The 17,322-nt window shown below is 43.7% G+C and overlaps 1 protein-coding gene across 4 annotated transcripts in view; it reads left to right on the top strand.

The window, feature by feature from the left end:
- The first annotated feature begins 3,771 nt into the window (after positions 1-3,771).
- Positions 3,772-17,322, top strand: part of Rmnd5a (required for meiotic nuclear division 5 homolog A) — a 54,159-nt gene continuing 40,608 nt past the window's right edge. For all 4 annotated transcript variants that reach the window (XM_090336535.1, XM_090336534.1, XM_090336533.1 and 1 more), the window contains exon 1: positions 3,772-4,321. In XM_090336535.1, the coding sequence (XP_090192661.1) occupies positions 4,180-4,321 (142 nt within the window). In that variant the 5' untranslated portion in view covers positions 3,772-4,179. The remainder of the gene's footprint in view (positions 4,322-17,322) is intronic.

The following is a 17,322-nucleotide window of genomic DNA, read 5'->3' as shown; positions in this document are numbered from 1 at the left end:
TAACTGATGATAAAAGTCTCATGGACTTTAATGTCTGAGCTTCAAACCAACATCCTCATATCTCAGCCTCCCTAGTAGCTAGGATTACATGGCAAGAACTAAAACTTTAACTTCAAGTTTTAAATTAAATAGCTACACACAGGGCCGGTGCCTATTATATTGAACAGTATAGGCTCAGGTTCTAGGTGTCTTTAGTTAAATAAAACTTTTGTTATTTGAAGAAAGGGAAGACTTGAAAGCTGATAGTAAATAAAGGTGATCAGGAGATGAAAAAGCAAGAATAAGTTGTGTTCAACTCACACCATGGGTGAGATAGTGCTGAGTGGTAGGATGGCGAGAGGAATGTCATTGGTATATAGACAAGCAGCTTCCATACCCATCTGCAGAATCACTCAGCTATAGGTGGTGCAGCTGAGAGTTCTGATTTGAGCTGTAGATAATGAAAAATCATTGATCTTTTCTGATGATTGGAACTCTTATATTAGGCATTATGTTGAGGGCCTTACATGTGCCATTTAATTTTTGTAACACCTCTTTGAGGGGGAAAAAAAGGGAAAGGTAACTGAATTTATTAAGATCCTTGGAGAAAGAACATGAAACAAGAATAGATTTGTCTGTTTGGAAATGAAACTGAGGAAGAGGGAAGCAGCTTGAAAGTGATTACTATAAGTCTTCCATACTTTGGAGTAGGTCAGCTCCTTTCTGGCTGTAAAGTGTGTGTGTGTGGGAGTAGGGAGGGGCACGGAGTGGCAGAGAGGGAAGGAAGATCTGGACAGGGAATAAGCCAGCAGATTCCAGGGTTGACTTAGGAAGGGAGGGAGGACTCTCATTCCTTTTGGGTACCTGGGAAAGGTCATAGAATGAATTGTGGACAGAATACCTTTGAAGGGAGTGATAAGGTAGCTGGAGTTGGATTTACAAAAAACTCAGTGAAGCAGGAATTAGGGCCATCTGTCAAGAATGCAAAATGAGGCAAAAAGGGAGGCAAAATATCTATAATAGGTTGGTTGAGGCTGTCCTAATCACTACCATGATTTATCACATGATTATTATGGACAGCCAGATAAATTAATCTCATTTAATCCACCTTAAATATGGTGCGGTGTTATTCAATCCAACTGTTTCCAAAATACTTTTCTTAAGGTTTAGCAAAGATTTATTTTAGCATAACATTCATAGTAGGGAAAAATGGAGGAGAAAAGTGGGTTCCTAGATGTAGCTTTTATACTTTCTGAGTTGGGTCAATACATATAATGATATTTTTAGACATTAGTTTGAAGTAAGATGGGTGAAGCTTACTCCAAACCCCAAGAAACCTTCAGAATTTTCCTTTGCCAAACACACATTTAGTTCCCAGATTTTACTCTTTCAAATAAAAAGGCAGATTTAGATATTGCTCATCCTGTATCTTGTATTACATAACATACAGGCTGGATGCTGGTGGCTCACATCTGTAATTCTAGCTATTCAGTCTCAGGAGGCTGAGATCTGGAGGACTGAAGTTTGAAGCAAGTGGACCCAAAGAAAAGTCCTCAAGAGGCTGCGAGTGTGGCCTGTTGTTAGTGTGCTTGCCCAGCCTGCACCAATCCTGGGTTCAATTCCTCACCACCACATACACAGAAAAAGCAGGAAGTGGTGGCAGTGTTAGCCTTGAGCAAAAGTGCTCAAGACCAATGCCCAGGCCCTAGTTCAAGCCCCAGGACTGCAAAAACCAAAACCAAAGCAAACCAAACCAACCTCAAAATTCTATCTCCAATTAACTAGCAAATGCTGGACTGGAGAGGGGAGGATGGGGGAAGGGGTGTCTTGAGTGGTAGCACATAATTCCCAAAGAGGTGAACAAACAGCAGTAAATAGAGGGTTTAGAGTACCTGCCTAGCAAGCACATAGCCCAGAGCTCAAAGTTCAGTATCGCCCCAAAAACCCAACTAAACAAACAACAACAACAAAAATCTAGGTTAAGCATTATCTCATGTTTATAAGTACAATAAAAGATGTTCCAGTTGTCTAAACAGCTTCTCCCTTATAGCCACACTTGGCCATTTCCCTCAATATACAGTTATTATAGGCAGTCAGAAGTATTATCTCATTTAGCTCCACCTACCAATCCGGTGAAGTATCATTCATTTCAGTTGTTTCCTAATTATTAAAGAGAAACAAAGTATCAAAAGGGCTACTACCTTAATTAAATAGGAAAGGGGGAGAAAAGATTGCTTATCAAGGTGCTGGCAGCATTCTAAGCAAGAAAATGGTGGCATGGGCCTGCCTTCAAGGTTTTATTAAGTAAGGCAGACAAAGAAGTAAAACGCCATTTTAATGATGTAAAAAACCATCAACAACAGCCAGGCAGGGTGGCTCACGCCTGTAGTAATCCTAGCTACTCAGATGAGATCTGAAGATCATTGTTCAAAGCCAGCCTGGGCACAAAAGGACCTGAGACTCTTATCTCCAATTAACCTCTAGAAAACGGGAAGTGGGGCTTGGCTCAAGGGTAAGGCCGTAGCCTTGAGCTGAAGAGCTCAGGGACACAAAAATAAACAGCACCAACAAAAAACTCCACCTCAAGTCGCAATCATTATGTGAATTAACAGTGGAAGTAAGGTAGAGGTTACGGTGACGTGATGGTACCAGGGACCCTCTAAGGATACAAGTGAACTGGGAACTTTAGGAAGAGCAAGGTGTTAAGAGTATCCCAGGCCCAGGAAAGAGCAGGTGCCCAGGCTATAAGTAAGGTAACACTAGCCGGATCCTGGGGACACCTCAAAGTTAACCATGTCGTGAACTTAGGGAGCAGAGATAAGGTTGGAGGCACGGTGCTAAACCAGGACAGGGATCTGCGCAGAGCGACTCCATCGGATTCAAAGCAGACAGGCTCCTCTGGGACGAGGAGGTGGGGCCCGGCGAGTGTTTTCCTTCCCCTCCCCCAAGTTGCCAGGCACGTGGTCCCGCCAGACGTCCAGTTTGGCCTCCCGGGTGTCGGGAGCACCGCCGGCGGAGCCCACCAGGAGCGGCAAGCGGCTTCCAAACTCATCCCCGGAGTCACCCCGGCCGCCCGACGGCGCGTGGTCCCCTCCCGCCGCGGCTCCCGCCCCCGGAGGCGCCGGGCTGCCTTCTGCATCCAGGGGGCGGGGCGGACTCTTCTAGCCAAACTTCTGAACGTCGCACCTTTTTTCCTTGAGAACGACGCGGGAGATGACAGAAGCCGGGGTCAGGACGCAAACCTTTGGAGAATAGCTCTCTTTTAATTTCCGTCCTATTTCCTTCCACTTCGTGTCTCCCCCTCGCCTCCCCCCCCCCCCCCCCCCCCCCCCCCCCGACTTCGTGGCTTTCCAGAAACAGCACTCTTCTGGGTAGGCTTTCCACGTCACCCCCTCCAACAGCGACCCCATTGGTTTCGCCCGCACACACGGATTGGCTGGAGGGTTACGCCTCGGCCAATGATTGGACAACGCTACTTTCTTACCTATTCCCCGCGCCTATTGGCTGGTCTTCGCCGTTTCTGGGCGAGTGGCTGGGGACGGTTTCCGCCCCCTTGTTTACGGGGCGCGTAGAGGTGGAGCTCTCGGGAAGCTGGGGGCGTCTCCCAAGTTCCCTGTTTAGTAACTCGGACCAATCGGATGCCCGTTCCACCTCGGGCCTCTTCCCCCCCCTCACGTCTGCCCGTTGGTACAGCCCACACCTGGAACGCCGCGGCGCGTGCGGACGCCGGCTGCGTCCTTCCGCCCGCGCTCGCCGCGCCGCTCCCCTCCTCTGGGGGCGCTCTTGGTACGGCCCGCGCCGCCACCTTCCTTCGCTGGGGAGGCTGACCCCCTCCCAGTTGGCGGCTCTTGGTGCCGCCCGGGAGAACCAGGTCATCGGCCAGTTCCCGTGAAAACAAAAACAATCGGCGGCGCCGCCGCGGGCACCTGAAATCGGCGGGCCGGGATCTGAGACGCAGCGCCTGGTGGGCTCGGGTAGCGAGCTGGTGAGCGGGAGCAGCGGCGCGAGGCCGGGGTGCCATGGGGCAGGCGGGCTCGGGCTGCGCGGGACTCCCCCGGCGCCGTGGCTAGCGCGCCCTCCGCCTCAGCCGTCCTCGCCGCCCGCCTGGGGGACGAGGAGCAGGAAGCGGCCCCGGCGGGGCCCGGGCCGAACGGCTGCGGAGACCCGGGCGCCGGAGAGCCGAGCGCCGCCGCCTCCGGCATGGATCAGTGCGTGACGGTGGAGCGCGAGCTGGAGAAGGTGCTGCACAAGTTCTCGGGCTACGGGCAGCTGTGCGAGCGCGGCCTGGAGGAGCTCATCGACTACACCGGCGGCCTCAAGCACGAGATCCTGCAGAGCCACGGTGAGGAGGCTGGGTGGGCGCGCGGCGCCGGGCCCGGCCCACCCCGGCCGGCGGGAACTCCTAGCCGCCCTCGCGCCTCAGGCCCGGCCCCTGCGCCCCAGGGTCGCGGGAGCCCCAGGCCCGGGTGACTTCTTGCCCTCCTCGCGCTCGACTCACCTCGCGCCCGTGCCGCCGAGCCATTAATTCAGAGTGTCCGAACCCACCCGGAAACGCCGTCCCGAGCCGGCTTGACTGTGCCCGGCGGGCCGTCCCTCCGCACCCCACCCCCCGCAGCTGCAAACTGCCGCCTTCCCGGGGTCCGCGTTTCGCACCCCCACTCGGCCTGGGGGCGTCTAGGTGGCCGGTCCTGCGAGCCGCTGGGGCTGGCGATTGGCGTTGGAGCCGCGGTTCCGAATGATGAAGGGAGTCAGTGCAGGAAGCCTATTTAGCCATCAAATCCTTGGCTCCAGGACTTACTTAAAAAAATCTTCCTTGCTGTCTTGAAAGTCGAGGGTTATTCTGAGCTGTGGGTAACTTCATACTTTGGTGGATATATAGGAGCAGCTCTTTTGAACTCCTCTGCGATCCTCACCCGAAACCAGTTGAGTCAAACCATTCTCTTCTGGTGTGGCCACCAATGAGACTGAGGAAGCAAACACACACACACACACACACACACACACACACACACACACACACACACACACACACACACACACACACACACACACACACACACACACACACACACACACACACACACACACACACACACACACACACACACACCCAGTTAGCCACCAATGAGACTGAGGAAGCAAACACACACACACACACACACACACACACACACACACACACACACACACACACACACACACCCTAGTTAGCCACCAATGAGACTGAGGAATCAAACACACACACACCCCCCCTAGTTATTTACCATACCTGATCCAGTTTGTAGATGTTTTCCCTTTAGAAAACTCGTTTTCCACAGAAAATGTTGTGCTTAAATTGTTGCCTTAGACCCTGGGGACAGATATTTTGGCAGAGTTGATTGTGGAAAGCTGTCCTGGGGCTTGAACTCAGGGCCTGGGAGCTGTCCCTGAGCTTTTGTGCTCAAGGCTGGGGTCTTCTCAACTGTGGGCTGAAACTAGATTTAGGTAAGAGGAGGTTTGATTGTCCTGGAGAGATACAGATTTTTTTTTTTTTTGCTGGTGAGTTGGCATCAGTTGAGCTTTCTTCTGTTCCTTAGTGCTGCTTTACCTTCTTTTCCCATACAGACTTTGAGTTGAGGCTGAGTGCTTGCCCATGGTAAAGGAGTCTCAAAACTTCTTAGTCTGGACACAGGAATCACTTCTAAACTCTGAAAGACGCAGACTTTCTTTCCACTGTGGTGCTTAAAATATTAATATGAGAAGACACATATAGTAAGAGTTACCATATATGGAATAAAGACAGGTGTTAATGAATCAAAACTTGGCATCATGTGAAAAGAAATTTAAATTGGTGGTAGTATTGTGAGTTGACATGTATAGGGAAGTAAGTTGGGTTGGAAGGGAGTCCTGGGAAGATTGGAGCATTTGTTTTTGGACTCATGAAATGAAGTGGGTGAGTTTTATGAAGATGGAATCAAGATTTTCAGAGACAACGGGTTTGTGCTCTGACCTCTGAGAGGGCCATGAGGAGCACTTAAGATACAAGGAGAAAAGACCTTGGGGTCTAATCACAGCATTGAATTCTTGGAGAGGGGAAGATGGAGTAGAAAGGGCCAGGGCCAGGCAGGTCTTTAGAAAAAAAGAGATTATTCAACTAGTATTTGGCTATTTGGGTGGGAGTCAGTGGCCCTTTGTGCTTACTGTTTGTAGAGTTGTTAAACTAGATTATTGATGGTTAAGAAGTATGTGATGCCTAGTATGTGGAAAGAAACACAATGCAGTGGTAAAGACACTCCCTCCTCCCAGAAGAAATATATGGCTTACTAGAATGAATGAATGAATGATGTCTCTTAGCTTCTCCACTTGGAGAGGTAGAGGAACATATCTTTTTGAGGACCAGATTGGAGATTGAGGGGTTTCACAAACAGAGCTTGAGAAGGAAAAGATGGAGAATGAAGTACCCCTGTAAGAGAGAGGACATTGGAGGCAGGGTTTGTGTTGTGATTGTGAGCTTTGTTTTGGAGAATTTAGGGCCAGTTCCTGGGAGGATGAAATGGTAGTGAGAAATTGGGAAGGCATGAATTTTATTTGGTTTGATACTGGGAACTTTTTCTAGGAATTTGTGCTGAGAGCAGTAGTAGCCACACAGTATGAACAGAATAGACTGACTTGGTGAATTGTGTGGTCCCTAATTTTCAGATCTTTTTTTTTAACTTCCTTGCCTACTAAATTTCTAGTTTTTCATGGCATCTCTTTCATTTTCTTTAATTCTTTAATTAGGATTAAGTGACTAAAGGTAGTTATTAAACATGAAAGCAAACCAATATCATAAGTACTGGGGTTGGCTTCTAAAATAAAAAATATTTTGGCATTCTTTTTTGTGATGATGTATTTGAGTTATGTTATTTTCAGACAGCTAATTTCTCTATTTTTTGCTGGTCTTGGGACTTGAACTCAGGGCCTGGGGCGATTGTCCCTGAGCTTCTTTGTGGTATGGTCAAGGCTAGTGTGCTACCCACTGGAGCCACAGTGCCACTTCTGGCTTTTTTGAGTAGTTTATTAGAGATCAGTGTCTTATGGACTTTGTTGCCTGGGTTGGCTTTGAACTACAATCCTCAGATCTTAGCCTCCAGAGTAGCTAGGATTGATTACAAGTATGAGCTTGCTCCCAATTTCAGACAGCTGATTTCTAAATGAAAATTTTCTGTAGATGATATGGTACCTACAAATGGTACCTACTTTGGGATTCAAGGGGTACATTGAATCCCAAAGATACCATTATCTACCTATTGAAAATTGATTTTGTTGTTTTTATTTTCAGTATTGGGGTTCCAACTCAGGCCCTCAGCTTGCTTAGCTTGCATATTCAGTTTGCATGCACGGCTGGCTGACATTCTTCTACTTGAGTCACATCTCTAGCTTGGCTTTGTATTGGCTATGATGTGGATTAATCTTCTGCCTAGGCTCTCCTTGAACTTCAGTCCTCCAGATTCCAGCCTTCTGTGTGGCTAGAATTACAGGGATGAGCCACCAATAGATCCTTAGAGACTATAAACACCTTCCAGTATCATTGTATTTTTTGCCAGTCCTGGGACTTGAACTCAAGGGCTGGGCACTGTCCATGGGCTTTCTCAAGGCTAGCACTCTACCATTGAGTCACAACACCACTTCAGGCTTTTTTCTGTATATGTGGCGCCAAGGAATCAAACCCAGGGTTTTGTGCATGTTAGGTAAGTGCTCTGTCACTAAGCCACACTCCAGGCCCAGATCACTGTATTTTTTAGTACAGTTGGCCTTACTTAAATGATCTTTAGTTACTAAGTCCTTGTAAGTTGTGAACATTACCCTGAGGATCTCTGTGTAGCCTAGTTTCTCTGCATAATGTCTTTTAGAAATGAAAATTTTGTAAGTCTTGTACTTCAGGGAATTGTGGTTGGCATAGGATAGTCATTCAAGCCTAATGAATTGGTTTATGCTCTGCCACTTAACTCACAAAAACACAAAAAGCCAGTAGCCTGGCCTTGAACTTGAAATCTTCCTCATTGCTAGAATTATGGATGTGCATCACCTTGCCTGACGAGTCAACTTTTTTTTTTTAAGGGGGTGTAAATGAAGAACATTGGACTGTAAGACTGAGCCTTGCACAAAGTACAGAAATAGGGAGGGGCAGTAGAGGACTAAGGAGAGGTTAGAAGAGTTCTGCTGAGGCCAGATTGATTCTTCCTACAGATAGACCTTAGGCTTTCCTTGGTGCTGTTGGAAATGCCTTAGGTAGGAAATGGATATAGGATTGGGAAGTGGTTCAGAGTCCTCTGTGAGGCTCAGAGAAAGGAGATTGATTATTTTGCCTGCATTGGAGGTCCTCCTCTTTTCCCAGTTGAGGGAAGAGGAAAGCACTCCTGTCATTTAGTTGTGCCAGTTTTCAACGGGAGCTTCCCTGTATGTGTGAAATTTGGTCTAGTGTAAGATTCAGTGTGGTGGTGCAGGTTGGCCGTGGTGTAACCTACATGCCCTTGTTTTAATGTGGATAATGTAGTAGTGCTTCTCAAAATTCACTCATACATGTGAGATGGATGCATGATTTTTCTTAAGCAGGTTTATCTTCATTGTAGACACTTTTTTTAATTTCTTTTTTTTTTATTGTAATTAGTAAAAGGGTTACATGATATTTGCCAGATAGAAGATGCATTAATTCACATACATTGATACCCTTTCACATGTCTTGGTACCCGTTTCCCTCCCCCCCACACCCCCCACCCGTCTTGGTTTTCCCCCCTTCCCTCATTGTAGACACTTTTATTTATGAAGTCTGATAATGTTAAATATAATAAATTATCTGCTGAATATATTTTAGGGGCTAGGGGAGTAACTCAGTGGTAGTCATTTGGCTGGCATGTACAAGGCCCTGGTTCCATCTCCTGAAAACCAAAACAAAAAGTAATTTAGTAGCTACTGAAATACTAGTTTTTGTACTAACTAAAATATCAGTGGTATGGGAACTACACTTTGGCTTTGTTGGTTTATCTTGTGATTATATCCCATTTGACATTCATTTCCGTATTGGAAAATACTGTTTCTGGTGATCACTTCTATGATAAGAGAACAGAAAAGAACCACAAATCTTGATCATTGATAGTTTACATTTGGTCAAAGATTAGGCTAAGATAACTAGCTGATAGTGTGACAGCATATTTAAAATGTAGTTGGGAAAGTGTGTGTGTGTGTGTGTGTGTTGCTCTGGAATTGGAACCCAGGGCCTTGTACTTGGGAGGCAAGCCATCTTCCCTGAGCTGCACAGCCCATCCCAGCCCTTTAAAATTCTAAAGTTCATGTGCATTGCAGAAGTGACTCTCAGAGAATTTTTTCCATTTAGATTTTTATTTTGTGTAAATAACACATTTGACTGTTTTCAGTTCAAACAGTAAAAAAGGATACCTGGTGGGCGCGGTGGCTCACGCCTATAATCCTAGCTCCTCTGGAGGCTAAGATCTGAGGATCAATGTTCAAAGTCAGCCCGGCACAAAAGGACCTGAGACTCTTACCTCCAATTAACCCCTAGAAAAGGGTAGCTGAAGAGCTCAGTGACAATGCCCAGGCCTAGGGGGTAGGGCAGTAGCCTTGAGCTGAAGAGCTCAAGGACAGTGCTCAGGCCACGTTCAAGTCCCACGATCCAGGAGACTCTTGTCTCCAATTAACCACCACAAAACCAGAAGTGGCTCTGTAGCTCAAAGTGGTAGCCTTGAGCAAAAGAGCTCAGGACCATGCCCAGGACCTGAGTTTAAGCCCCACACTAGACCATAAAAAGTATTCTGGCACAAAGTCATCCCTCACTCTTGTTTCTGGACCACTTAGTTGTTCATCTCCCAGACTAAGTTTTCAAGTGAATACAGTTTGTTATCTACATTTAATATCTAGTGTGGGAAGTAGCATGTAAGTAGGCCATAAATAAAAGTTGTGTGGATGGGTGTAACTATTGTTCAGATAAAGAATAGATGGGTTCCCAAGGGACTTAGATTATTTTAGGTAGAAAAATAGAGCTGGAGAATGTAACATAGTGGTAGAATGCTTCCCTACCATGTGGGAGGCCCTGGGTTCTATCTTTAGCACTGGTAAATGAATGAATGAATGAATGGAGAAAATGATCACTTGTTCACTTAAAAAAAGCATTGGCAGGGCTGGGAGCATAGCCTAGTGGTAGAGTTCAATTCCTCTGTACCACATACTCAGAAAAAGCCAGAAATGGAGCTGTGGCCTCAAGTGTTAGAGTGCTAGCCTTGAGCAAAAAAAGTGTCCAAGGACAGTGCCCAGGCCCTAAGTTCAAGCCCCATGACTGAGGGAAAAAAAAAAGGCATTGGCAGTTTTGTTCCATGTATCATGATTTAGTCTTAGTACTATCTCACTTTGCAAGTTGTTTAAAGACACTACCATCTGGGGGAGTGATGAATACATATACTAGCAGGTAAAACTTTTTTGTGTGCATGTGCAGTGCTGCTTCTAATAGTAAAAATCTCATCCCTCCCTCCCTCTTCTTTATTTCTTTCCCTCCCTCCCTCCTGTTCCCTCCCCCCTCCCCCTCCCCCCTGTTGTCAGAGCTCTTTTTAAAAGTTTAAGAGCAATACAAGAGAAGATAAATAGGCAAGTAAGCATGAAATAAAAATTAAGTTACGGAGGTCATGTTTGAAACTCATTTGTGTAGTGTACATAGTGCAGCAGTTGACAGAAGCCAGAGGTTGAGGGTCTGGTGTTTAGGCACAGGCGTCTACTATAGAATTTGAATTGTGTGTATCACACATGTTGCAAAGGACTTGTATTTGTGTATCTATGTTCTCCAGGGCGTACCACTGTTGAATATATTTTGTTGAGTGCAAGTAAAAGATTTAGGATTTGCTAGACATAAGATCAACCTTATTCCTGGTGTGCTTAGAGTAGACCAGCTAGCCTGGTCCTTTCTCATTTGTTAACCAAATATATGTTTACTACTAATAAGATATGGGTTTTAAAAATGACTAAGTTTTAGGAAAATAAATGCAGTTTGTTATGTATGCTGACCAACCTGGAAAGTATTAAGTAGTTTAGAAATTAAAGTTTGGTTGAATGGCCATAGCCATAGCTCAGATACTCTGAAAGGATATATGGGCTGCCAAGCAACTTGGTCTATTTTAGGTGGTGATTAGAATAAGTCATTGTGTTCCTAGTTGGGTTTAGAAATAGATTTAACTTGTGCTAGCCAGCCATTTTAGACTCATTTGGGAGGTAATTCTTTTTTCTAAATTATACATTATTTGTGTAGAGTATTGTATCATTTAGTATTTCAGGTGACATAATAGTTGTAATTAAAATGGGATTTGTTGATATAGAACTAAATAGGTGGACATTAGGTCAGGCTGGCACCAAAGGCACAAAGGATTTCAAGACTTGGCTTGTCTTGCTTTGTCATCGTACTTTTTGGTTGGTTTTCCTCTCAGGTGAATTTTCTCCAGTGAATACAAACATAGTGTTTTACCTGCATTCCCACCAGTTTCCTAGGCATCTTTATTGTCTTATTTGGGTCTTTTGCCTCCCACTGAATCAGTAACTAGACCCCAAGTTATGGAGTCCTCTGGCTAGGTGGCCACTTTGTCCAGCCTGTGTTGGATACAGGACTATGTGGTCCATCATTCTTGGGGTAAGAGGAACTTTCCCCCTGACAGAAGTAGCATGTCTATTATAATGGAACAGCTACAAGTTGCATGAGTAACAGTGTGCCCTGAGTAATGTTCATGAGTGATCTAATCTTGGTTTCTCAGCTTTTGCCTTGCATTTGCAGTGGATGTTTGTAGAATTCATAGTTAATACAATTTAATCTATACACTAGCAAATGGTGTCTTGATTTGTGTTACTTTGGAGTTTTATTTGAAATGGCTTTAATGCTTGACATAATAAAGTTGTTTTCTGTCTGTAAGTAGCTTCTCCCTCCCCTCTTCTCGTTTTCTTTCTTTCTGTATGTGTGTGTGTGTGTGTGTGTGTGTGTGTGTGTGTGTGTGTGTGCTGGTCCTGAGGCTTGAACTCAGGACATAGGTGCTGTCCTTGAGCTTTTTTTAATGCTCAATAAACCTTTATTATTATTATTTTTTGAGCATGGTTAGGCTATGTATTCCTCTGAGTTTTCTATATTTATGTAATGCATATATGCTTAGTATCATTGAGCTATTGATACATGAAAACTTTGGAAAGAGATTTCTTTTAGAAGAAACATTATACCCTGGACTTCCAGGAACTTGGAAGCTATTTGAGAAGATGTGCCTCCACTTGTGGGATAGTGAATAGTTGGTCCTCTGTATAAATGAGTTCCTCTGTATTTATGGATCTGTGTCATTGTCTGTGGCTCTATCCAATGGTGGATTGAAAATATTTCTGAGGGAAAAAAAATTACATTTAGGACTGAGAATGTGGCTTAGTTGTAGAGTGCTTGCCCAGCATGTATGAGGCCCTGGGTACAATTCCTTGGTACCACATAAACAAAAATAAAATTTAAAAAAAGCCAGGAGTGGTGCTGTGGCTGAAGTTGGTAGAACTCTGGCCTTGAGAAAGCCCAAGGACAGTGCTCAGGCTCTGAGTTCAAGGCCCAGGACTGGCAAAAAAAAATTACATCTTCACTGGACATGCTAATTATTACATTTACAGTGTATTGGGTATTAGAAATTATCTAGAGAGGAGTTAATGTGTAGGAGAGAATGAGTGTGATGTAGGTTATATGCAGATACTTTGCCAGTTTATATGGACTTGAGAGACCACAGGTTTAGGTATCCAGTAAGTGGTCCTGAGTTGATTAAGGGCTTGAGTCCTTCATCTGCCAGTTGACAGGTTTTACAGACTGTTTTTCCTTCAGTAAACTGATAGGTAACCCATGTAAATGAGTTACGGGAGTGAAATCCCTAACAGGTGCAAACGGTCTTTGAAATCTTTAAAACAAAGCGTCTTTATTATTTATAAGGTCTGTGTAGTGGCACTTAGGGAAGTTTAGTTAGTAATTAGGTGTCTTTATTACTGATTTGTGATGAATATTATCCTATGTACAGTGGTCTGCTCTACATTGTAAAGAATATTGGAAGGATTAAGAAACAGGGTCCTCAAGGAACTTAAGGTAGTTGGAAAAACCAGGTAAGCCTCTGAAAGAGACAAACCTGAGGCCTCAGCACAATGTATAACCAGAAATAAAAAATAATAGTAAAGAAGGAGACGTTTGAAAGCTGTAGTGGGGAGTATTATTTCACTTAAAATTCAGGCTGCTAGTTAGTGATTACTAATAGCTAATTGTGTGGGGGAATAGGTTTAAGTCTTGAAGTTATAAATGACACTTAAGAATTTCATATCTAATTAGGGCCCAATTTGAATCTAATAAGGTATGACCTTTTAACAAACACAAATATAGGTCCAATAGTGAGTGAGTGGTACAAACCAGAAGGGAAAGTCTTGGGACAGGAGAGACACTTCCTATTTCTAGGAAGCTTTTTTTCCTGGGGGGGGGGGGGGTTACTAAGTATTGACTCATGACTGAGCATGCCAGACATTGTCTTCCATTAAGCTACCCCCCCCCCCAGCCTTTGGGAGAAGTTTAATAGAGTTCGAAGGTAGATAATAGGAAGACACAGGGGAGTATTAGGAGAGGAGGAGGATGACAAAAGATATAGAGGAATGACACGGGAAATGGGATGAAAGCATTAATATTAGATTGGAAACAGGATACCAGGGCCAGTAGTGGACTGGGGAGATAGGAACCTGATTGGGATAGGATGGGGACAAATAGAGAGGAGTCAGGCCTGCTGTCTTGGAGACATTTTGCCCAGCAGTGGTTGAATTGGAGTTGGGAATGAGGTTTCCCTGGAGGCCAGAAACAAGTTAAGTATATGTCTAGATCTGATAAAATAGAGGCTTGTCTTTGGGTTTGACTTTTGAAGCAGTTGAGTAGGCTTTCTGAAAGTGGGGGACTATTTTTAAAACATGTGCCTACTTATCTGTAAGTATGCCTACATAACTGTTTTTCTCTCTGCAGTTCTTTTCTCATGGACTTAAAATCTTTCCTTCCTTATGGCAGTGATTGGTCAGAAGCACTAGTAGTCTCTACCATGTAGTTTAGCTCTTAAGTACACAATTTCTTGTTTCTTTTCTTTTTCATGCTTGGTTTTGAGACCCACGAGTGGTTGTGATCTGATGCAGTGATCTTTAATAACTAAATCAGAATACCCATTTGTGAATCTATTGCTTTGTTCTGAAAGGTCAGAGATTGAATGCCGTGCTTGCATTTACTTTGCAGATTTGTCAGCTGTTAATGTATCCCAAAGTTTGGTTTGTTTTTAGTGTATACACCATCTAGAAAAAAAAGATCTGTTGAGTAGCTGCTAGGTGCAGAGTTAACTCTTAAACCTAAAGTCTTAGTGGGCCAACAGTTGTTAACTTCTTACAGTGTAAAATAGTTCTTTTCAAGTTTCAATGGTTTCTATTTGAAAATTTGATTGTTTTATGTATGTCTATCTTGTGTTTTGTAACATTGCCGAACTAACTTGATTATTCTAGGAGACCATGTGTGTACACCTCTGTGTGTGTGTGTGCACGCGCACGCGTGTGTGAGTGTGTGTGCACACGTGCCCACAAAGATACCTTGGGGTTTTTACTAAGATATTGCCAATTTCATTGCAAATGGGGACAGTAGTGCTATTAGATGATAGGAAACATTTTTTGGGAGAATGTGGGATCTGCAGACTGCTGTGTGTGAAATGGCTGGCTGGCTGGGTTTGTTTATTTATTTATTTGCAGAACTTGCTAGGCAGAGGTTCTACATTTGAGCCACATCCCCAACTCCTTATGGTTGGAAGTTTTCAAGGGTATTGGTAGTATCAGTCTCCAGTTCTGACCTTGAAATGAAGGCTATGTAATATGTAATTTGTTATGTTTATATTTATAATTTATTTTTATACTTACTTTCATTCATAGAGTTAACAAATTATATTTGCTAGTGAATGAATGGTGGCACGTACCTATAATCCCAGCATATAATGCCTGTAATCCTAGAAAGTGTAGGCAGGAAGAGTATGATCCCCCCCCCCCCCCTTGCTTGAACTCTGGGCTTTGGGCACTGTCCTTGAGCTTTCTCAAAGCTAGTGCTCTACCATTTGAGTCACAGCACCACTTCTGACTTTTCTGTGTATGTGGTACTGAGGATTTGAACCCAGGGCTTCATGCATGCTAGACAAGCACTCTAGGCCACACTTCCAGCCCAAAGGTTGTGATTTTTGAGATTAGTCTAAACCCTAGAACAAAACTTATTGAGTGCCTAGCATGTACCACTTATCATGCTGAGTCCTATAGAGTCGGTTCCTTATCTTTGAACAGCTTTGTGGGAGTAAAACTAGCTATTTAAAATGACTGTAAACTAGGCGTCGGTGGTTCATGCCTGTAATCCTAGTTGCTCAGGAGGCTGAGATCTGAGGGTTGTGGTTCAAAGCCAGCCCAGGTAGGAGTCTGTGACTTTTACCTCTATCATATTGGAAGGCAGATATTTGTAACTTGTACAGGTCACATAAGTTGGTTTTTTGTTTGGATTTAGCATGCTAACTCGTTATTTTTATACTTGATTAATTGAGTCATAATGAAAGTGACTGTATAATGTGTCTGCTCTGCTGGTGATGATGGCCATATGATGCATGCATATAGGACCACCGTCCAGGATGGAAAATGACACAGTGGCCACTGAACTTCATCCTATGTGACAAAGTGGCCACTCCTGTGGCCTGAATCTTTATGGCAAAGACATCTGTTAAGTCATTCCCCTGCTTTGCATCTAGGAAGTGAATCTAATTAAATTTCTTTCCCAGAAAGCCTCTCTTAGAAGTAGGTTGTGTTTTATGGAGAGGTCAAAAGAAGATGAAAACTTTCCCATTAGGACCTAGAAGTTGGGTGTCATGTCATTCTGGTCATTTTAGTGGGTTCTCAAACCTGTGTTTACCTTTGGCTGCTTTCCACTGAATCCATTTGAAAATGCATTAGTGAAATGCTTTTCTCTGAAGAGGCTTTCCCAGGGTTCTCTTTCAGGTTATTCCATTATGCTTCTCTCTTGTGCTTTCCAGTACAGTCATGCACTGCTGAACAACAGGATACATTCTGAGAAATGTGCCTTTGACATATTTCTTGTTACATAAACACTGCAGTGTACCTATACAAACCTAATGGCATAGCTTCTTACACACCTGAGCTGTGTGCTGTGGTATGTCCTGCCATGTATAGGGAGAAATGCATGCCTGTCTCTTGCAGAAACTTCTTCCTTGGAGAGAATGGGGAACTCTCAGTGCTAATAACGTTATAGAAGTTGAAAACAGAGATTATAGATGGAGGTGATGGCAACACTACATTTTGGCTATCTAAGTTGCTCATTGAAAATGTCAGTTGGTTTCTAGGTTGATGCATGGATCCTGCTTTTTTGCCTGCTTTTTTGTTCTTTAACCCTTTGTAGAAGAAACACATGTATCTGGGCACATAGAACTTACTCCTTTCTTTCTCTGAAAGTTTTTCTTTTTATTGAGATATAATTTGCATATAAGCAATTCATATTTTTAGAATGTATAATCCAGTGATTTCTTACTATACTCACAGAATTGTGTACCCATACCCATGACCTAATTCCAGAACATTTTTTCACTTCCAAATAGAACTCAATATATATTTATGAACTGTAACTCATTCTCAATTCCATCTCTCTCCCCATCCCCAGTTTCTGCCAGGCATTAATAACTTATGGCTCAATGGGTTTGCCTATTCTAGACATTTCATATAAATAGAATCATACAGTATGTAGCTTTTTTATTTCTGGGTTACTTGCAGTTAATGTAAAGTTCTCAAGACTTTTCTATGTTGTCTTAGAACTTCATTTTTTTTTTTTTTTTTGCCAGTCCTGGGGTTTGATCTCAGGGCCTTGGCACTGTCCTTGGGCATTTTTGGCCCACAGCTAGTACCCTGCTACCTGAGCCACAGCGCCACTTTCAGCTTTTTCTGCACTGTACTGAAGAATCGAACCCAGGGCTTCATGCATGCTAGATGAGCACTCTACTACTAGGCTACACTCCTGGCCAGGGCTTCATTTTTTTTATAACTAGGTAATCTATCTTGTTTATACCACATTCTGTTTTCCTGCTTATCAGTATTTGTTTTGTTTTATTTGTCTTTTATGAATAATGCTAATCAATTGTATATAGGCATTGTGTGTTTTTAGTTTTCTTGTCTATATACATAGAAGTAGAATTTCTGGGTCATATGGTAACTCTTAACTTGCTGGGGAAATCCACATTATTTTTTGTTTTAATTTCTTTAAAATCTTGGTAATACCGTGTTTTT

The sequence above is a fragment of the Megascapheus bottae genome, chromosome 7 (assembly GCF_031878675.1).
Source record: "Megascapheus bottae isolate mThoBot1 chromosome 7, mThoBot2.hap1, whole genome shotgun sequence".
Lineage (NCBI taxonomy): Eukaryota > Metazoa > Chordata > Mammalia > Rodentia > Geomyidae > Megascapheus > Megascapheus bottae.
This window is presented reverse-complemented; position numbering and strand designations above follow the sequence as displayed.